Source organism: Zalophus californianus, chromosome 13 (assembly GCF_009762305.2).
Source record: "Zalophus californianus isolate mZalCal1 chromosome 13, mZalCal1.pri.v2, whole genome shotgun sequence".
Lineage (NCBI taxonomy): Eukaryota > Metazoa > Chordata > Mammalia > Carnivora > Otariidae > Zalophus > Zalophus californianus.
Genome location: NC_045607.1, coordinates 27528836 through 27551772, shown reverse-complemented (window position 1 = coordinate 27551772; position 22937 = coordinate 27528836). Strand labels below are relative to the sequence as shown.

Below are 22937 nucleotides of genomic sequence, written 5' to 3'. Positions count from 1 at the left end.
TAACATTCAAATCAAAAGGACCCCCTAAGCCACACTCGGGGTAGAGAAAAAGTCAGAGTGGATGGTCTGCCTCCTGGTGCTGAAAGACACAACTTACCTCTTGGGCCAAAGTCCCGAGACTATCCAGCAAAGTTTCTGTAGCTTTAACCAGTTCCTTATTCAGGAAGGGAGATGTAGAGTTTAGTTCCCTCTGGAATGAGAAAAAAATACTTTGTTTCTAAGCTCAACTGTAAACCTGAAATCTTTACTGAAAATAAACAATTAAAACTGTTCACAATCTTGTGTTTAAAAGACAAGAAACCCACTCCTAACCAAAATAAGACACTAAAATTATTCTAACTGCCAGTCTGCAGGTTGTTTTAGATAAGAATTACTAATCCTCTAACGAATGCTTTTAAATAGTGTAGAAATATATATTTAAAATTATTTGATATGCAACAGATAAAACCATCTCATGCTGTGGGGGTGGGGGGAGTGTGTGTGTGTCTCCAATGCAACTCTGATGACAAATTCCCAACTCTGTCTGCAAGATGGGCAACAGAGGAATGACCCTGAAAAACAAGTTTGTAATGGCTCACAAGAAAGGAAGACTATGTAAAGTTTAAAGCTGCCAAAAGCATGGAAAGGAGAAATTCTCACTCATTCTGCTCAAGCCAGCACTCACACTGGAAACTTAATACAGAACGCTTATTTTTGTATCTACTTTTAGTCAGATCTTTATATTTACTCGTGTGTATATTTAATTGCTGTTATATGCTACCTAGTTTCACAGCAAATATAAAAAAAAATAATTAATTGGGCCCAAGGAAAAGATAAGTTAGGGCAGAAAGCCTGCCCTAGAAAAGAAAAATAACAATGATGCATGGACCCTGAAGCCAGAATTACAAGAGCTGAGGAGCCTCAAATTTGGGTTCTGAGTTTTCAGGCTTCCAAAAAGAAAAAGATACAGGGTTAGTTTCATCATTTTTATTTGTTAAATAGAAAAAAACAGTTTCTGGGAAAACCCGTATTTCCTTGGCGCTTCTATGGGCATCATTTTATTTAATATATCAGATACCTCTTTAATCTAGAGAAGGCTGGGCTTTTTTTTTAAGATATATTTATGTATTTTAGAGAGAGAGCACGAGCAAGGGGAGGAACAGAGGGAGCAAAACTCAAGCAGACTCCGTGCTGAGCGTGGAACCTGATGCGGGGCTTGATCCCACGACCCAGAGATCATGACATTAGCTGAAATTAAGAGTTGGATACTTAAATGACGGAGCCACCCAGGCGCCCCAAGCCTGGGCTATTTTGCTATTTGTCTTGTATCAAGAAATGTTATGAAATCATAATACAGACTATGTGGAAAACAGCTGGAAGTGGACAGAGCTCATCATTATCTCAGAACTAGCAGCTGGGGAGATTTTTCTTTAAAAAGAACTCCAGGGGAGGAGGGCACCTGGGTGGCTCAGTTGGTTAAGTGGCTACCTTTGACTCAGGTCACGATCTCAGGGTCCTGGGATCAAGCCCCACCTGCACTGGACTCCCTGCCCACTGGGAATCCTGCTTCTCTCTCCTTTCCACTCATGCTCTCTCTCGGTATCTCTGTCATATCTCTAATAAATAAAATCTTAATAAATAAAAAAAGAGAGATCGAGATTGATAGATAAATAGGTAGGACTCCAGGGGCACCTGGGTGGCTCAGTAAGTTAAGGGGCCCACCCTTGATCTCAGCTCAGGTCTTGATCTCAAGGTCATGAGTTCAAGTCCCCTGTTGGGCTCCACACTAGGTGTGGAGCTTACTTTAAAAAAAATAAATAAAAAATAAAATAAAAAGAACTCCAAATACAGATTAAAAGTTAGTATCATAATGATCATCATAATATCCAAGCCAAATCCTGAATGTACATTCCTGATACAATCTGTCTAAAGGGTCTATGAAAGAATCTGTCCAGCCTGACTTATGAGCTCTCCTAGAGCGGCTTACTCCCCAGGGTCCACCTTTCCCACACTCCCCGTCTTCAGATGGGCCTCTGATTACCCTTAACCACTATACTCAAGTAGGTCTCGGTGATGCAACTCACAGATTGTTAACGATGATTCCATTAAGTAATCACGAGCAGAAACAAGAGGGAGATTTTTGGTTTTTCACTTTCTTACTACAGGTTTACATCATCACTAAAGGTTAGCACATTAAGAGTTGACTCTACAGAACCTACAAGAAGAAAACTAACAAACTGAGAGGTCTTCATTGGAAGGCATGGGAGGTAAAGTGTTTCTATGCTTCCATCAGGCTCACAAGATGACGCACACTCAGAATTGTGCAGCAAAACAAAAGAACGCCAAATTAACTGAATGTCCTTTTCCACAGTTTAAACTTTAGTAGTTAATCCATTTTTTTTAATAAAGTCTTAATGGAAATAAGATTCTGATGATTGTTGTCACTCTGTCCCCTCTTCTCCGATTATGGGGACCCGGGGTGGCTACAGACCCCTGGGCAAATGGCTCAATGCATCAGCGTTCGTGGCGTGCACATGGGCTGGCGGTGTCAAGAACGCTGAATGAGAGGATGTGTGCAGAGCATCTCACACAGCACCTGGCACACAGTGAGCCTTCACAGTTCTCAGCAATGTCACCCCTGCCTTCCTCTTCCCTTCACCAAAAGTTTACTACCAAAACTGAAGGGCTTTCTAGTTCTTGAAAAAACATCCATCCTCCCTTCCGTTTCTTGGCTAGCTCTCGAAGAACTGTTTCTCCTGTCGAGGCGGCCTCCCTCCACTGAGCAGAGAGCTAGAGTTGTCATCTCAAAGCCCATCAGCCACTCCCAGTGTGCTATTTCTAACATTAGAAACCCTCTTCGGTGCAAGACTAAGACCTAATTCCTGAAGGCTTGAAATGAATGCACCTTTCCTCCCTAAGGCCCACCTTTCCCTGTTTGCAAAACTGTGAAACAAAAAATATTAAGCAGATGAAATATATACTTATGGTAAGTAATGATCGGTGGATGAAATATAACTACAGATGTAATTTGTATCACACATGCACACATATAAACTTGTCCCAAGGTTGACATTTAAATCGAAAGACTGAAAGGAAAAATCATCACCACGTTTAGGTATGTGTGTACATCTATGCCTACATACATACACACGTGTGTATGCACACACACACTCACCTTAATGCATATGCAATCTCTTTATAATGATATTGATTTTTTACGTTTACAGTAGAGAGAGAATTTCTTTTCTAAGTTTATTAAGCAAAAGAAGTGAATCTACAAAGAGGAAATATTAAATTTAAATGGCACCAATTGCCCTTGACAACAACCAAAACCATGGCAGACGCGTGTAAAGGAGCAGCTTCCGTGGCTACAGTGTGGTCTCAAAGCTCTTGCACCAGCACCAGCTGCCGTGTTTGTTAAGCGTGCAGCCTCCCAGCCCTCGGAGACCTACTGATTCAGAAGCGAGGCATGTGAGCCAAGAAGCCTCGGGGGTTTTTTTTTGCACAGAGAAGTTTGAGAACCACTAAGCCACAGCCCCTTGGACAACGTTCATGCCTCTTTTTCACAGCCTGCTTTGCACGAAGGTGGCTGGTTGTGCATTCTGGTCAACACAACGCTGTCTGCTTTGGATGGTGAAGCACTGAAGATAGGCCAAGCCGTTCACCCGGCTCGACTGGGATCGGAGGTGGTGCACAATGCATGTGCGGCCAGAACGGCCCACCGACTGAGTTCACAGCCACCAAGTGCCGAAGGCCAAGTCTTAGCTGGTTTCAGAGACTTGGCCTGTTGTCACCATTTGCAGTCACCTCTCCCCTGAAGGGTACTAATCAATCAGCAGTTCATACTGTTCTCAGATGATGCCTTCCTCATCTGAATGAATTTAAACTTTCATAGGTACTGATTTTCCCTTCAGGTTTTTCAACTTAAATGTCTTAACCTTTGAGGCAGGCTTATTCTTCTTGTTTTAAAAGCTACACAATTCAGCAAAGCTCCACACACGCACTGCATGACTGTTTAACCCATGAACACCACAGCTGACCACAGACATAAATATAAGGACTTCATCATATTTACCGTGGATATCAGACTTTCACATATTCAGACACAAATGCAATACCACATCATATAGTTATTGTCAATAGTCTGAGCTCTGGTTTGCTTCTAACTCAGGTTTTGGTCTCTAAGAGGAACATTGGCTAAAGCCATCCATAAGTAATAGGTAGGACAATCAAGGTCCTTTTTAGGATCCCTTTTTACACTAACTGTTGTATGAGATTAAGTGCTCAGTATTCATGAACATAAGTATTTGCAACCTATTGTCAATACAAATAAACTTTCATTTTCAAAGATGTGTTGGAGTTACACACAGGTGTGGGCTGACATGACAGGGTTAAAAAAAAAAGACAAAAAACAATTCACCTTCAGCATTGTTTAAAGCTCAGGGTATCCAGATATTTTGCTCAAGACTTCATTTTACTTTTCTGTGCTTGGATGTTATAAAATATAGAGAAGAGACTGAGGAGAATCTGCAAACTAAATATTACAAATTCATGGGGGGGAAAAAAAAGGAAAAGAAAAAAAAACAAATTCATGGGGAAAAGATGGGCTATTCAATTACTGTTGCTGGGACTAGTTGTTCATGTAAGAAAAATTAGAAAGTTTTCCATCTCACACCACTATACAAAATTAGGTTCTTGGCAGATTACAGAGCTCAAAGTAAAAAATGAAAGTTGCAAATATATAGGAGAAGATGTCTTTATGAACTTGGGGTAGGGGAGGCCTTCTTAAAATATAAAAAGTCCAAACCAAGGTGGAAAAAATGACTTGAGCTTTTTAAAAGTAGAAACGATGCACCAAAAGACACCATAAACAATGTGAAAAAATAAGCCAGAGACTGAAGAACGGATTTTTTTAAATTTCAGTATATAAAGGAAATACCATGTAGCAGTTAAAATGAATCAGATGCCACGTGTTTAATACTGATAAATCTCAACAACATGATATGGACTGAAAAAGACAAGTTGCAGATCAATATACGCATTTATACGATGTGAACACCTACAAACCAATAGGGTATACTGTTATTAACAGAATGCAAATACATCTATATGGTATGAAGCAGAAAGCATGCAGCCCCAGGATCGTGACGGTCTCTGAGGGAAAGAGAGGGGGATGTACACAGTGCCACAGGATGGCACTGACAATACCTGTAATGTTTTACTTCTTAAAAAGAATCGGAAGCAAGCAAGGTGAACGACGGATGACGGGACAAGGGTGTTCTTTATGTTAGTCCCTGTGCCTTGTCGTAAGTTTTCACTAGTTCATACTTTTTAACTAAATGAAAGATAAAAGAGGGAGAGAGGAGGAAAGGAAGCAAAGCGGGCAGAAGTGGAAGAAGGGTCAAGAGTGTAAGTTGGCTTGACTACAGATCTGATCCGAAAGATGCGGAAGTTCCCTGAATAAAATTAACCCCAGGAAACATGCCCTGAAACTGGGCCATAAAAGGAGGTCTGAGAACCACGTGCCTGCACCTAGTATTAACTGTGGTCTCCTGCTAATACTTGACAAAGGAAGGCCAAGCTTGCCAACCAGTATTTCCGAAGAGTTCCAGTAAACAATCTACAGTTTGGAATTCCTATTATTTTTCCAAAACAAAAACATTCCCTTGGCTATGAACTCACATGGGTCCCTGTTGACCACAGGAGGCAAGTGATTTTCTTGTATGAAGAAAGAGGGCAAAGCAGTGAAGACAAAACCTTTAGTGAGGGACTACATGACCTACGTTAAGCTAACCAGAATTCATTTATGATGCAATAATTTTAGATAACTAAATACTGTAATAACATTACAGGAAGGATAGACAAATGCATATTATATTACCCAAAAGGCTCCTGCCAATTTCTGCAAAGTGTGTTAATCACAACATGGCAACACTGCCTAAGAGTATGACATTCTGGAGCGCTGGCCCTAGAATGACAAAGGCCATTGTGCCCCATTTTGGGGGGGGGGGTCTAACAGATGATTTCATTATAGTCTTTCTATTCTACTAGCTTAACTAAATTGTAAAAGATTGAAAACTAAAAAGGCGGTAACCTAGTCAAGTCAATTTGACTTTAATTTCTGAGCCGGTGTTTGATTTCAACTCAGCATCCAACATAGTTCCTGGTACAGAATAACTAGGCGCCCAGTAAATGTGTGTGGAAGAAAAACCAAAAGCAAGAGAGAAACACCTCAGGAGGGCAAGAGATGAATTGGTGTGAGTCCTGCTTCAAAGGTCATTCAAATTCACCTCATCGAGTCACTCACCCTCTGGAGCCTTTCAGTGGGTGCCCTTGCTCTAAAGAATAAGGCCCAAGGGCCTAACACAGCTCCTGAAAGTTTGCCTCTACTAACCTGTGGTCACCTCCACAGCGTCCTGTCTTACTGTTCTTTCTACCGTCTAACTCCCCATATATATCTGCTCCACTCTGAACCACTCCATCATGTGCGGTTCCCCTAAATACCACCTTCAGTTTCTCTCCTCACTCTGTACCCCATACACAAGCCAGGTCCTGGAACATTCTCCTCCCTGCTCTTTACTTGACTAAACTTTATTCTTTAGGTCCCAACTTAACAGATGCTTCTTTCCTGATCCTCAAAGACTGGGTTAGTTAGTGTGGGTTAGGCCTACACAACACCCAGCAGAGAATGCTTCTGCTCCTTTTTCTGGTCTGTCCCATCCATTGCCCACCAGCAGGGAAACAAAGAAAGCTGTTGCTCGCCACTGCCCCCCTAGACCCGTGCATGGCACAGATCAGGGCTCAGTATTTGCTGAATGAGTTAATTTAAGTGTTTGTTTATACACGATCACTATAAAATAAAGACTGGGAGAGATTACTAATGCATTGAGAAGCCACAGCCAAATAGAAATAGAAGACAGAACATCTGTGAAATGAAATGTAATTGAAAACTCTTTTCAATTTACAAAAATCTTATCCCCATCCAAATTTTTCAGGGACTCTACTACTAAATAATGTGGACACATATACATTTGAATAGGATTTTCAATATAATGCACAATTTTATTTTCCCCCGTGAATACATGTTACAAGGTGTGCATTAGGACATTTCAAACTTCCCTTACTCTCAAAATAGGCTAAAAGTCTCTACTTCACTTTGCCCATATTCAGAAAATCCAACTGAAGGCTAAGATTTTATGTTTTAGCTCAAATGGAAAATAAATAAGCCAGATACCAGGTACAAAGACTACTGCCACCCAGAAGACATCTTACCTCTTCCCAATGACTCACATGACAATGAAGTTTTCCTTTGAGGAATATTTTAATATTTCTTACTAAAGTAGGGAACTATAAAACTCATGTCGGAGGGAGGTACTAATCTTTTAAAAACAATTCAACAATTTAAATTTAACGTTTAAATTTTATGTGTTTAATGCAATTAAAAAATACTTTTTTGTTTTTTTTTTAGAAAGATTTATTGACTTATTTGAGAAAGAGAGAGTGCTCAGGGGACAGGGGCAGAGGGAGAAGGAGTGAGAACCCTGAGCAGACTCCACGCTGAGTGTGGAGCCCGATACAGGGCTCAATCTCAAGACCCTGAGATCATGACCTTGGCCAAGAGTCAGAGGATTAACATGACGGCACCACCCAAGTGCCCCAACTTTTTTTCTCTTTTTAAACACAGTTTAATATATCTACTACCACATAATTCAGGACCAAAATCAAACCTAAACCTTAATTTAAGAAATAGCACTTTTCAAGGAAGAGTCTGCAGAAATGTCTATACAGATGGAGTAGAGTAAGTCATATTAACACTCTGTTTAATTCACCAATTTATCTCCAGTTGTGTGCGCCCCTTTTCCTATAGGAATTAGTCTTTTTTTAAGATTTTTTAATTTATTTATTTGACAGAGAGAGAGAGAGCGCACAAGCAGCGGGATCAGCAGGCTGAGGGAGAAGCAGGCTCCCTGCTGAGCAGAGAGCCCCATGCAGGACTCCATCCCAGGGCCCCAGGATCAGGACTTGAGCTGAAGGCAGACGCTTAACCGATTGAGCCACCCACGTGCCCCCAAAGACACAGTCTTAAGAGTAAATCCCTGAGGTGTGTCATTCTACCATTTACCAAATGATAAGGATCGCAATGGACTGCCTGATAAAAGCATATGCTGTAAACAGGTGGGCAGTACAATCAAACAACACCAAACAAAACCTGATACTTACCAAAAATGTCTGACTTTTATGGCAGGAGGAGAAAAGCAACTATTTTCTCCTACAAAATATTCATACAAACGCTTTAAGGGTTGCATGGGATAAGCTGAAGTATGTAGCCCCAAAAAGGAATGAGCCAAGCCCCTCTGTATTCTAAGCCTTTGTCTAAAGATCAAGAAGATGCTAAACAAAGAGCGTGCAAGACAATGACGACTTTGTTCCCTCCTTCTCTATCTGTTCCTTCAATCTACACAGAGCCCAGCTGTGAGATCACTGGTCTTCTGGGGACCTCAGGGCACCACTCACTTTACTTCCTTTGTCCCATGAACTGAGTTCTGCCTTTGCAAGAATATGCTGCATGCTTCAGAGGACATGTGAACGGAGTTCTTTGTTCCACAGAAACAGAACTTTCCCTTTTAGGGTAAAGGTATCATCAGAGGTCAAGACAATCTAAACACATGGTTGTGCAGTCCCCAAGTTGTTCCTAAAAAGATAAGTCCGTATGCCTGTCCTTCCTGACTCAAGGATCAGACACCGTTTGCCCCACCTCAAGGATCAGACGCCATTTTCGAATCACTTGGCAACAGTGAGCCAAGACTAGAACCCAAGCCTAGCTAACCCCACATTCTTTCCAGGCTTACAGTGTCTCATGCTGGCAAAGACTGGTGTGAGGGAGCTGCTGGGGGCTCATCAGGGAAACTGGGATGGAAGGACAGCCCTCAGTCCACGGACCCAGAACCTATGAAGAATCCCTCAAATTCCCAATCTCAGCCTGGAAGTTGGCTCCCAGTGCCGAAGCTGGTTCCCAGTGCCCACTAGAGTGAAAGCTCCATGTGTGTTTGTCTGCCCTGATCGTGGCTGAAGCTCTGGAGCCTTAGAACAGGACCTGGCACAAAGCAGACATACAGTAAATCTTCGTCAGTTTGTTGATGAATGTCTCACGTCTTGTTCAGAGATGCCCTACTTCCAAAAGTCACTGCTGTTTTCGATTTGCGCATTAAAAACCCTAGTGGGTAGCGTTTATTATGTGTTCGAGTCACTCTCAGAATATGGGCAAGAAAATGTACAGAGCCGAAGAGGGACGAATAAAAAGCCAAGAGCACTGAGGAAACATTTCAAAGACATAATGAAATACACTTTTCAGTTAAAAGACATTTGTGGCAGGATGAGTGCCTTCCCCAAAGCAGTCCGCATCCTAGCCCCTGGCACTTGAATATGTTAGATCACACTGTAAAATGTACTTTACACAGATATCATTACAGTTATAGACCTTCAAATAGGGAGATGATCCTAGATTATCTAGATGAGTCCAATCTAATCACATGAGCCCACAAAGGCAGAGAACTTTCTCTGGCTAGAAGCAGAGAGATATGGCAGAAGGAAAAGACAGAGAAATTTAAAGCATGGGAGGGTCTCGACCCAGTGTGGCTGGAGAGGGGCCACATGAAAATCATGAGGACTTTCTCTCTCTCTCTCTCTCTCTCTCATTAAAAAAAAAAAGAAAAAAAATTAAAGGGACGCCTGGGTGGCTCAGCCAGCTAAGCGGCTGCCTTGGGCTCAGGTCATGATCCTAAGGTCCTGGGATTGAGTCCCACATCGGGCTCCTTACACAGCAGGGATCCTGCTTCCTGCCACTCCCCCTGCTTGTGCTCACTCTCTGATTTAAAAAAAAAAAAACAAAAACATGAGAATTAATGCCGGCAGCCTCTAGGAGCAAACCAGCCTCTAGCTGACGTCCGGGTAGGAAACAGGGACATCAGTCCTACAAATGCAAGGAACTGAGTTCACCTCACAACCTGAATGAGCTCAGAAGAAGATGTATCCTCAGATGCATCCTCAGAGGCTCTAAAAAGGAAAACAGCGCTGTAAAGCCTCTGATTTCAGTCTCGTGAGACTCTAAGGAGTAGACCTAGGGGAACCACACTGTGCCCAGACTTCTGGCCTACAGGATTACAAAATAATCAATTCATGTTGTTCTAAGCTGCTAAGGGTGTGGTTATTTGTTACAGCAGCAATAAGAAACCAGCACTATCAGCAAGGACCTTGACAACAGAAGCAAACATACCCCTCTGGACAGAATTTGCTAGTCCTGTTATAGCTCCTTCTCGTAGTCCAAAACAGATCGGAGGTTACTGGAGGACAGCAGAGTGAGGTCCCCATAAAGACTTCTCCTCCATCTGAGAAAGGTAGGCGCTGCTTCAAGAAGGACCCGCAAGGAAGGCAAAGGAAAGTTCACCTGCCCAGCCAACTGTAACAGCCAAATCCACCTTGCTGAGCCCTGAGAAAAAGAGTCACTGCTAGATAGCCACAATCCCCTCCTAGAGGCTGTTATGTCAACAGTACAAATACTATGAACATAAGTCTTCCTTCGTAAATGCATTTAACCTGGAGATAATATTTCCTGTATCGACCTATCCTCAACACTCCTCAGAAACTATTTTTGTGAGGATCTCCATTGAGTCCAGCTCCCAGAACATACCTGAACCATAATGAATTTTTTTTAAAGATTTTATTTATTTGAGAGAGAGAGAATGAGAGACAGACAGCACGAGAGGGAGGAGGGTCAGAGGGAGAAGCAGACTCCCTGCTGAGCAGGGAGCCCGATGTGGGACTCGATCGCGGGACTCCAGGATCATGACCTGAGCCGAAGGCAGTCGCCCAACCGAGCCACCCAGGCGCCCAGAACCATAATGAATTTAACATACTGTACCTCTGAAACAATACATTATATGTTTAAAAAAAAAAAAATAAGAAGAAGATAATAGGAAGGGAAAAACGAAGGTGGGGAAATTGGAGGCGGAGATGAACCATGAGAGCCTATGGACTCTGAGAGACAAACTGAGGGTTTTCGGGGGGAGGCGGGGGGGCCGAATGGGTCAGCCCGGTGATGGGGGAAAAAAAAACATAGTTCAATAAATGAATATGTTTTTAAATTTAAAGGAGAATGCTGAATGGAAACCACTATTAACGCCAGAGAACTTTAAGGATGCAATACCATTCTGAAATCCAGTATTAATTTTCACGCAAGGTATAAATAATTGAGGTCTACACATAAATAAGAATCTACAGGGTAAGAAACCTTGACAGCATCTAGGCAAAGAATAAAATTTTTCGCTGAAATATTCTTCAGGGCTACTTTGCTTGGCATGACTGATTCCTAACGCAGAAGAGAATTTCTATCTTCCCAGCAATTGCTTTCAGCATGAAAATATTTCTATCAATGATTAATTTCTATTTACTGAACACCTGATGTATGCCAGGTCCCGTGTCATGCTCTTCATAGGCATGACCAATAATGACAAAGGGTGAAGTATATTATCTGCATGTAAAAGAAGAAGAAACTGAGGCTGGCTCACACTCAAGTTATCCAAGATCACACAGCTGGTAAAACTTCCGACGGAACGTTTGAACCCAGACGCAGCTAACCCCAAGCCCACGGCCCTTCCCCTCTGCCACACCTCCCCCCGTGTTGTCAAAACGCTGTTGTCCAGGGGTCATCAGGAGACAGAGAATAACTCTTGGCTGAAAAACAGAGAAACATCCACGCTAACCAAAAAAAAAAAAAAAAGAAGAAGAAATTTTTCAAAACATGTCTTTCCTGAAAATCCACTCTGGTACAGAAACACACACTGACACCCCAGTTTTTCTGCCCACGACGCTGCACCTGACATCTGGCTGCTGCTCCTGTCGTGTTTCTCAGTGTGATTAACTGCCCATTGCCAACGATGTCGCATGTCACATTCATCTACCACTGAAAATGTTGAAATGTCAACCAAATGGCAGGAATAACAGGCTGCTTAATGTAAATCAAATATCAATCCCAGTGCTCCAATTAAGGGCCTGTTTAACTCGGTAAATAAAAGTCACATTTCAAAATGTTTGGAAGTCATTTCATCCCAAAGGTATCCTTCAAAATCACCTTTACATAGAACAATTTTGACCACTCACTCTATTCTAATTTAAGAGCCTCATTTTCTGACTTTATGGAGAGAGAGCTCTCAGCAACAGCAAATAGGCAGGAGCAGAACCTGAGATGCTCTCTGTGGCCAAGAAATGTGCAAAAAGCATATGGTAGCCACTTTAACACCCAGCCATGAACCAACTGATCTACAAGGGACCACCACAACAGGATGGACCGCAATGTAGCTGATAGTTTTGATGGTGGTGCATTTCCATGTACCCCATCATGCTAACCCTCCTAACCAGGGAGGGATGATTATCAGGTTGAAACCTAAGCTGCCGACTGTCAGATCATGAAGGCTATACTGTCATTCTACTTGGAGTGAAATCCAGACATTATGTGAGTGCAGGGATTTTCTGGGTTGTGCACACAGTAAGTGTTTAATCATTAAACAGAAATGAAACAATGAATGGGCACCAACATAAATTATTCTGTCTTCTAAAAGCACCCATATTTCCACAATTTGCATCATTCTAGCTGAAAGGGTGAACATTTCTGTCTTGTAGTGAAAGAGAGCAAAATAGCTAAAAGGAAATAGCTACAAGGAAATGGTCTACTATTTCTAATAACCTTTGGCCCTCTATGTCACACAACCCAAAAAATGCCAACAGGCTACATATGTCTACACCAATGAGCTTAGGTAGCCACTTGGACCAGTTTTCTGGAACTGCAAACATCATCCCAATTCAGAAATATATATCTTATTTGAAATTATACTATAGAAATATTAACCAATAGAATCAGACCACTGAACCAAGCAACTCAGTATTTTTTTTTTTTACTGAGTATAATAAAACAAAAACAGATCTTAAGCATTAGGCCTAAGCCCTTTATACTGACTGGTTCACCATCAACCAAAATCCCAAGAACTCACATAGTTTTCCTACTACCTTCATCTCAGGCAGAAGCCTGCACCATCATAGAGTCAAGTAGGATACAGGAACATCTTGGTCATTAGTGTATAGACCATAGGAGATGTTTCCAAGATCACTTTCTAGGGTGTGATCCAGGCACTGAGTCCAGAAATTGGACCTTCTTAGTACCCCTGGGATAATGGATCTCTCTAGAAAGAATTCATGCTACACAAAGTCCCAGAGGATTCTGATTTCTTTTTATTATAATGAGGAATATCTCTTTCCAGGCACATCCTTCTTCCAAGGCTTTTTCCCTGGTTTTAAGAGAACCTACTAACAAATCAGAGTGCTATCTGGTGAGTAGGAGGCCAGAACACCAGATGCTAAATGATGTGGTTGGAGAGGTATGTCACCAGAGCTCCCAGAAAATCCAAAGAAATACACCCATTCTGGAACTATACCCAACCCTCTGATGACCAAGTTCATCCACATTTTTTAAGAATGAACACATATACTCTGGGATCGCTTCTCTGAACTATTGATTCCCAGGCTGATCAGACTTTGTTGCAATTTTTTTTTCTGTAAATGAAATTTTGTCATGGATTAATCTAATTATTGTGTGCTCCCATCCAGTTCCAAGGTTTTCCCACCATGACAGCTTACAGTGTCTCCTTGCTGAGATGCTTTCAAGAATGGATATCCATCTTCCCAGAAATGATTGTGAGACTTTTTTTTTTTAAATCTGGGGAACTCCTTCAAATGAACTCTAATAATCTCAAATGTGGACAATATATTAAAAAAAACACATAAAAAACAGGTCTTCTCTGAAACAAGCACAGAGGATGTTAGAATTATACTCAGAGCTATACCCAACTCATTCTTCCCCCTTTTACCCTTTGGGAAAAAGCCCAAAGGTTTGAAAGAACAGGATACCACTGAGCTAAATTACCTCTCAAACTCCTGGCCAGCCCTATGTTTCTACAAAAAGCAAAGTTACGTTATCCAGGGAAAATGTTCACATTCCAAAAGCATGAGTCCTTGAAGCTTCTCCACACGGCAAGCCTACTCACCAGGATCGGCTTCAGGATGTCCATGTTGGAACGAAGGACTTGCTCAGCAGCATCCAGTTTCTCCCTTGGCAAGCTGCAAAGCGTGGAAACTTCTGGTTCACCAAGTTGAATCACCTCCTGTAATTTGGATCCACTGCACAGATTGGTCAAATGTAACTGGTAGCCTTGCAAAAATACCTGGAAGCATTTCATGCAAAGAGAGACAAGCAAAACCAGGTTACAAAGATGCGAAGTTAGGTCAGTACAGCTTTGAAGAATGGACATCATCGCAATAGTCCAACGCATCAGATCTCTTTACCAACCTTCAGAACATAACAAGGCACAGTCTAACCGGAAACTTAAAGTCTGAATGTTGTCTTTGACTCATCATCTCCCACACTCTTGTCCTTGTGAAGGGAAATCCTGAGTCCAACGCTTTTTCTCAAAAGTGGGACACATTGATTCAGGAAATAGGAATTGAAAGTCTAAACTCCTGAAACCATTTTTATTATTTTATTTTATTTGAGAAAAACATTCTCATTATTTTGGAACTTATGTTAAACTGGGGTTGGGCTGAATTAGGAAAAAAAAGCATTCATACTATTTACTTACAGGTATAGATATTTCATGGATGCAGAAAACTATTTTGAAGCAATTTCAGAATTTGGAACTCTTCATTTTATTTGCCCCCACGGAGAGTACCAGAAAGCCAAGCCTCTTATGAAAAGGCCTCATTGAAGGCCAGTTCTAAGTCATTCTTACGCATTCATTAGAGCAAACCCATAGAGAGCCTTTCCTTGGCCATATTTTGTGTACTTAATTACTTTCCTGGGCCTCAATAAACTGTACTTCTTCACAGACGGTCCTTATTACCCATGAGACAGCAAATTCAGTAAGAGGCGCTTGCTTTTCTTGCTCACTTTGTGGGATAAGAAACATGACTGACAGTAAACATTTGTGGAACGAATGGATGATGCAGATTCTGTATTACCCATTATTACCCACCCCCCCCAAGTTAAATCCGTGCAGCTTGACCTGCCCGTAGTATGACCTAGCGTGAGTGATGGACCGAAAGCCTCTCCAGGCCTATGTAGCTTTCTAACATTGCAGAGCATTCAGGCTGCCGTGGTTTTCACGAAGTCCTCACCTACCAGACATTCAAGTGCACTTCCGTCTTACTCCTTTCTCCAAGTAGTCCTTGCTGTCAGCCTACCTTCGGTATCTGGGTTTGAGAGCACTGGTTGCAGAGAGACCCTAATACCATGCAAGGACCACCTCCACACTCAGGATGCCCCTTATTTTAAACTGATCTGATGCGACTGATATGAAATTGGCAGGGGGGAATGGAAATTGTGCTAAATGCAACTGTTTTCATAAGCCTGCTGCCTTTGGCCCATCTCCCAACCATACAACTGGTAAACACAAGGCATAGTTTCCTAGTTTCATAAGGACAAGCAGTAAGCACATTTTTCTATTTTAAAAATTCTACATCATGTAAAGCAAAGATCTTATTTTCGGGCATAAACATTTCCACTACTTCTGCTTATTGTAAAGATAAGCTAGTGTGTAGATGTGAGACAGGGTAAAGAAGCAGGGCCCCTTTCTGCCAAAGAATAAACTTGGGAAGCTTCCCTGAAAATCGATAACCATACAACCCAGGTCTGCTGCTCACTGCACAGGAGCTCTAGGAGATCTAATTATGCCAAAGGAAGTTTTCTAAGAATCTAAGATTAAAATTCTATATAAACAACTAATATTACTTCCTGGTTTTCTCCTTATTTATTTTTCTTATCCATCGTTAAAGGAAGCATTAAGTTTTAAAATCTGTCTTAGAGGGGCGCCTGGGTGGCTCAGTCGTTAAACGTCTGCCTTCGGCTCAGGTCATGATCCCAGGCTCCTGGGATCGAGCCCTGCATCAGGCTCCCTGCTCCGCAGAGAGCCTGCTTCTCCCTCTCCCACTCCCCCTGCTTGTGTTCCCTCTCTCACTGTGTCTCTCTCTGTCAAATAAATAAAAAATCTTTAAAAATAAAAAAAATTAAAAAATAAAATCTGTCTTAGATTTTATAGACAGCTGCTCTGTTCAATAATCCTCAACTCCGGCTATGGTCTCAGAACTGTGAACATTTTTAAAAAAAATGTTTAACTCATCTTAAATTCATCCCCCCCACCCTCTTTTAGGGGGGAGTTATCCACAAACGCCAGTTGATAGGCAGGAAATCAATTTTATTTCAACCAGCTGGCCCACGATGCCAGGTTGCACATTCCACTCTCTGGATGATTTGGCAATGCCAACCTGAGCAGGGAAGTAAAAATGGGTAATGCTGAACTTGAGTTAATAACCTCCTTCAGCACCATTACCGAGATGGGGGTTTATGCATTTCTTTCCAGGCACTCTTAAACAATGTAACTGCCATCAGCCCCACCGAGGAAGCTGAACATCCGTAGCTCACCTTGTGGAGACTGACATTGGCTCCCAGCATTCTGTCCACAGTAAGCCTTGGCAGAGAAAGGTTGTAAGTCAGGAATCCAGAGAAGGTTTCATTGTCCACTAGGAAATCCTGAAGCTTCAAGCCTACAGAGAAATAGTATCTTATTTTCATATAAGTTAAAAAAAAAAAGGACAATGGGAGTGGAGAAAAACATCTTAACATTAATGGCCCAGTTTTAAACCAACTGATAACCACAGGCTTCTGGCTGAAGCACACAGAGAAATGATGTTCAGGGAACTCTGCCTTACAGGAGAGATGAAAAGAATGCTCTGAAGATAGAACCAAACTCCAAGCGTGTTCCTAGACTCAAACAGTGTGACACACTCACACAGCCTTTCCTTATTTTCGAGGAAAAAGCCAAACCTTTCAAGTGATCTCACCCATCCCATCTGAGATTTATGAACCTAACCCCGCTACTTCTGTCTCCAAATGCCACGTCAGCTAAAAATCGGAGGTATTTAAAGTCTTAGTCCCACAGGCCCCGGGAGGCTGATCTCTTGACGCAGAACAGTGGTTCTCAAACTTGAGTGGACAACAGAATCACCTGAAGGCTTGTTAAAACAGATTTCCAGGGGGCACCTGGGTGGCTCAGTCAGTTAAGCGTCTGCCTTCGGCTCAGGTCATGATCCCAGGGTCCTGGGATCGAGCCCCGCATACCATCGGGCTCCCTGCTACGCAGGAGGCCTGCTTTTCCCTCTCCCACTCCCTCTGCTTGTGTTCCCTCTCTCGCTGTGTCTCTGTCAAATAAATAAATTAAAAAAAAAAAAAACAGATTTCCAGTCTCCACCCCCAAAGTTTGTGATTCAGCCAGCCTGGGATGAGGCCAGAGAATTCACATTTCCAACGAACTCCCAGGTGATGCAGCTGCTGCTGGTCTGGGCCCCGCACTTTGAGAACCATTGGAGGAGAGCATTACGCCTATCAAAGCACTCTCACAGATGTGATCTCATTTTAATTCCAACCCTGGAACACATGAGACAGAGCTCCAAAACCCAGGTCTGCTAGACTGTAAGAAAACAAAAGCATATATTTAAAAATTCAACCCTACTAAATGACTGGATTGCTGCAGGGTTTCATAAAGAATCCCTTTAATAATAAACCCTCTAGGTACATTCCAGTGTAGTGAAGCAGAAAAAGCACTGACCAGAAATCCAGAATTTTAGTCCCCGGAGTTGGAGGCTGTGCCTGGTGGTGTCATTTGGGCATTTCATATCATCTTTCTGAACCTCAGCTTCTTTATCTCCAAAATGAGAGATTTCTTACCAGATGTTGGGGGGGCCCCCTGACTCTGAAATGCTACCGTTTTCCCTGTCCTATCTCATTTGACCGTCCACTTCTCCTTCTGCCCCACCCTCTTAATAACCCAACTTCTTTCAATAAAAGAGAAAAGCAGCTCACCATGACCACGTGCCTAGGCAACGCTCATTCGCTCATTTGCAGACTGCAGCCCACAGGCCCAGGCACTAACAGACCTCTAGGGGGCAAACCTTGCAAACCCAACCATTTAACTGATGCGAAATAGAAGTCTGATCTGAAACGGGGCTAGTGTGAGGCTTAGAAGAGGACAGGAGTTAATCCTGGGAGCGAAGGGGGATCATATGCAGAGATAAAGCAGAAGGAAGGCAAAAACACCCAACCAGACTCTCATCTTTGCTGCCCGATCCAGGTATGTTCTTAAGCAAACTTGAATAATTTAGAGCTATAGAAAGGATAAATTAAGCATGATTCACACCTCTAGAGAAATGACTGGTTAAACCTGACATGCTAACACCTGGTTATTCCTCATGACACCTTCCAGAAGCTGGGCCTTGCCCAGCCTCCTCAGAAGAGGTCCTCCCTCCTGCAGATGAACACCAGCCTGGTGCTCCCCATCATATATGACACTATACTCTTACTGCAGGGCTCACTCCTATAGTTGCCAAACCTCAGAGCACCTAAGATTCACTTCGGGAGCACACTAAAATGCAGTTTCTTGGGCCCAATTCCCAGAGATTCTGAAATAGCAGATCAAGAGTGGGGCTTAAGAATCTATATTTTAATAAGCATTCCTTGTACTCCCAATGCAAGGAGTCTGGGGACCATACTTTAAGGAATGTTTATTTGCATATTCTCTCCACTAGACTACGCTCCTAGGATACAGAATACGTGTGTGGGTTTTTTTGAGCAAGATCTACCCCCAACATGGGGCTTGAACTCACAACCCCGAGATCCAGAGTCACCTGCTCTACCGACTGAGCCAGCCAGGTGCCCCCAGGATGTGTGTTTTATCTCTGTACCCCTGTGCCCAGATCAAAGCCTTGCAAAGAATTACTGGTCATTAACAAAGAATGATGGCTAGATCATAAATACTAGAAGGTGAGATTAGGGCTGGGAAGATTTGAGAAATATCTCAGCACTATCACAGATTTTCTTTCAGTTGAGTAGGTCCAAGAAGGGCCCAGAGATATCAGGACAACTCCCGAGCTACACCCCAGGAGCAAACAGGATCCCTATATTATATTCCCAGGGACACAAAGTAACATCCAGGTGTTTACCCCAACAATAGCGTCCAAGAAGGAAGGTAGGAAAGCTAGTGGCTTCAACTGAAGCCTGACACTGACCGTTGTGGAACAATGGGAAAAACACCACAATGGGGGTCAGAAAAGCTGGGCTCTGTATCCATTCATCCGCCAGGACATTTCACCTAAGCTGTGTCTCCACTGCCTTGCTTTGTAAAATAAGGGGTAAAATAAAGACATCTCTGAGCCCCGGATAGAACAGGATCCACACACGAGTTGACCCTCCTTGACCACATGGACCACAAATTCCTCCCGAGTGTGAAAAGCCAGAGCTGAATGTGGGCACTGTGCTAGGGAACTTCACAACAGCCTCTTTGCACCAGAGCACGATTGCTGAAGTGTGGGAGGCTGACCCAGGCTGCACTGGCAATGGGTCGAGGTCATGAGCAACACTCCTGAGACCAGCCAGGAGGCTCGGTGTGTTTATAAGACTCTTCTATTATGTCAACAGGCTCTGAGGATGAGAACAGCTGGATGTGATCAAACTCAAACCGCCTCTCAGTAAGTCCCCTGGATGAGACAGAAGAACCAAGGGGCCGATTCAATAGTCAACAACCCTGGGCAGTGCACGTGCGCAGGGTGGAGAGGTCACTGGGTGGGGAAGCAGCAGGGCGGGTCAAAGATCCCTGGCTACAAAGAAGCCCATTCTGGTCACATGCGTACCACACATGTGGACCTAGATTCACACACCACCGCTGCCGCCAACCGCTAGAGCCAGAATGGACAGAGAAAGGCAATGTGGGGCAGTGCACTGGTTCTCAACCTTGGCTAGGATTACACTCGAATAGGTAGTGTTACAACAACCCCAATGCCCAGGGTACAAGCCCCAGCATCGAAGCAGAACTTTCGGAGCTGACACCCAGGTATCAGAATTTTATACAACGCCCCAGGCGACTGTAGCTGAGTTTGAGAAACAGTAGAGTGGTACAAAAATCAGGGATGTGGGGCCAGAAAAACCTAACTTTGATGTCAGACTCTGCTGTTTATTAACTGCAGCTTTGAGAAATGCATTTTGCCTTCCTGAGACCAACTTTTCTCACCTAAGAGGCAAGGATAACAATATCCCCACCTGCATGAATATCATGATCAACCGGCTCATGGTATATGCTCGATAAATGGTAATGATTTTGTGATTATCGAGAAGGGCTTCTTTCACTTAACTTTACCAAAGTACCGAAGTGAAGTGTAATGAGAAGGTAAGGACACAGTTCTTGCCCTCAAGGAACTTTCGAGGCTGATAAGGGAGATGAAGAAACGTCAATAAAGCAGAAGGAAGAATGAGGAAGACACGTCATGCAAGTGACCAAGATGAGGCTTGTCCGTAAATGCTTGCGGGGAGGGAGGAGAGTCAGGCTGAAGCCAAATTCTGGAAAAGGACAGACGGCCAAAAGTCTCTTGAGGTTGTGGCTGGGGAGATCTCTCATCATGGCAGGCCCAGGACACCCTGTAGTTGTAGCGTGGGGTACATACTAGGTGCCCATAAATGTTTTTCAATGAATAAATAAATCAACCAGATAAACATAGAGAAGATTCTTCAAAACCTAAGAGATTTGGGGAATAGAGTGGGAGAGGGAGGAGAAAGGAGTATAGTGGGGGCCAGAGTGGGGTGGCTTGGTACCTCTGGTCTCTGTTTTCTCCATTATGTAGCTGGCAGGAAAATGAGTGGAGAAGCCAAGAATATGGAGGTCAGATGTCTGAAATGGCCCTTCCTCCCTTTGGCCTAATTCCTACCCCCTTTTTTTTTTAATGACTTGGCCCATGAGTCATCTCCTCCAGGAAGCCTGCCCGGACTTTCCCACCCTCAAGATGGGTTAGGTGGCTGTCCTTGTGCTCTAATAGCTTCCTCTGTTTCCCTCAAGCAGCACACGGATGGAGCTACAGTTGTCTGGGCACACATCTTTTTGCCAGAAGAAGAGAAGTGCCTTGAGGGGCATCTGGGGGGCTCAGTTGGTTAAGCATCTGACTCTCGGTTTCAGCTCAAGTCATGATCTCAGGGTCATGAGATGGAACCCCGTGTCAGGCTCCGTGTTCAGCATGGAGTCGGCTTGAGATCTCTCTCTCCCTCTGCTCCCCCTGCTCACATTCTCTCTAAAATAAATCTTTAAAAAAAAAAAGGTGCCAGGACTTTGTCATTTCAAAGCACAGCAGTGCCTGCCACAGAGGAGGCACCAGAAGATCCGAATTCAAGTCCTGGCTTTGCTCTTTCCTAAGTGTGGAGCCATGAACCTTGCTTTTCCCCTTTTCTTAATCTTTCTGGGCTTCAGTTTCCTTGGACGTAAAATGGAGCTAATACCATTCACAAGTTGTTTTGAAAACCAAGATCAAGCCCAGGAAAGTACTCTTTCAGAGGGAAAGAGCTGATGGGCCTCGACAGTTAACACAGGTAACTGACAGGGTGTGTACATGCTTATCACGGAGCTGGACTGGTCGCTAAATTCAACGTGAGTCCCCGCTGCCCACAGAGAAGACCCAGACTGACTACCCAGCAAAAGGCCAAGCGAGCTTTCCTGCTGCAATCTCTCCAATATGGACCAATATAGTCCACCCACGGAACTCAGCCTCCTCGGTTGCACCTGGAGGAGCAAACGGTGGCCTCTCCATTTCCCGAGCGCCTTGCTTTGGATGTAGAAAGGTAGGGCAAAGGAAAGAAGAAAAAAAACTAAAGCCAAAAAAAACCCCAATTCAGGATCTTGGAGTCTAAAGAACAAAACAAGTGAAACGTGTGTCTGTGGGTTGAGGAAGAAGAGGGCAGATTCCTCAGTCTCTTGCCAATCCTCTGGGCCAGGTCTCACTGACCAAGCTAAGGAAAGACTTCCACAGCGGCCAGGGGAAAGGCCTTGCCCCACACAGGGCAAGATGCTTTCTCAGCCACTTAGCGTGGCTTCCGCTCCTCTCCCGCCCAGCGGAGGACGAGGGGGAAGGAGGGGGAGGGCCAGGAAGGAGGGGGAGGGAAGCCCTCCACAGAGCTGGCTGGGGTTACTCTCGGTCAGTACCCTCCAGTCCCCAGCTCCAGTTTCAAGATCCCTGTAGTCTCTTTTGTTCAACATGAAAAGGAACCACAGCAATCAGCTGCTTAAGAAGTGGGTGGAGGAGGCAAAGGAGAAAAAAAAAAAAGACTCGTAGAAAGCGAACACGTCCATCCAAGGCCCAGACAGTCTTCTAAAAAGGACCCCAAGAGGGTCTCCCAGCCCTCACCCTGTCAAATGGGTAATGGCCTGGGGGGACCAGGGTGGATTTAACTAACTCCTGGCTTTACTCAGCTGAAGCTTGTCCGGCCGTACAAACAAAACCTTTAAACATTTCTCTGCTACGAAAGGGCTAGTAACAAACACACTCAGGTGTTTTTTTTGTTGTTGTTAGGGTTTTTCTTTTTTTCCTGATGTTAGGGCTCTACTTTCTTGGATTTCTTTACTACAGTGAGGGCTTGCTGAGGGGATACGTAGGCATAACCAGTCTCAGGTTAAGTCTGGCTCACCCGGTTCACACCTCAGTTCCAGAATTTTCCAGTCATGTGGCCTTGGAGAGATCACTACGCTCTCTGAGCCTCCAGTTTTCCAGAAATGGAGGTTTACCTTTACTAGGAGTCTGGGTTATTTCCAACAAGTTCAAAACAAATGTTGATAAACTCAGAGATGACAATTATGTGAAGCGGTCCCAAGAGAAACCAGATTATTTAGGGTTATGCTCCCTGAACCCTTTGCGGCAAGTACCAGGGAAGCCAGAGTCTTCTCCTGAGACCAACGGAAGTACTCTAAGCTTATGAAACACATAGGGTTAGCTTGCATTAATTCAACAAACTACAGAATGGCTACTGAACCCAGAACACTAGTACTGTGGTT

At 43.5% G+C, this 22937-nt stretch overlaps 1 protein-coding gene across 5 annotated transcripts in view; it reads right to left on the bottom strand.

Moving 5' to 3' along the window:
* The window catches only part of ABCA1 (ATP binding cassette subfamily A member 1), a 126055-nt gene that overhangs the window by 59048 nt on the left and 44070 nt on the right, over positions 1–22937 (bottom strand). For all 5 annotated transcript variants that reach the window (XR_004819513.1, XM_035723567.1, XM_035723568.1 and 2 more), the window contains exons 6-8: positions 16502–16623; positions 14073–14249; positions 98–190 (exon numbers count right to left, since the gene is read on the bottom strand). Coding sequence is in view for 4 of the 5 variants with exons in the window: in XM_035723567.1 (XP_035579460.1) it covers positions 98–190; positions 14073–14249; positions 16502–16623 (392 nt within the window). In the remaining variant the exon portion in view is untranslated. The remainder of the gene's footprint in view (positions 1–97; positions 191–14072; positions 14250–16501; positions 16624–22937) is intronic.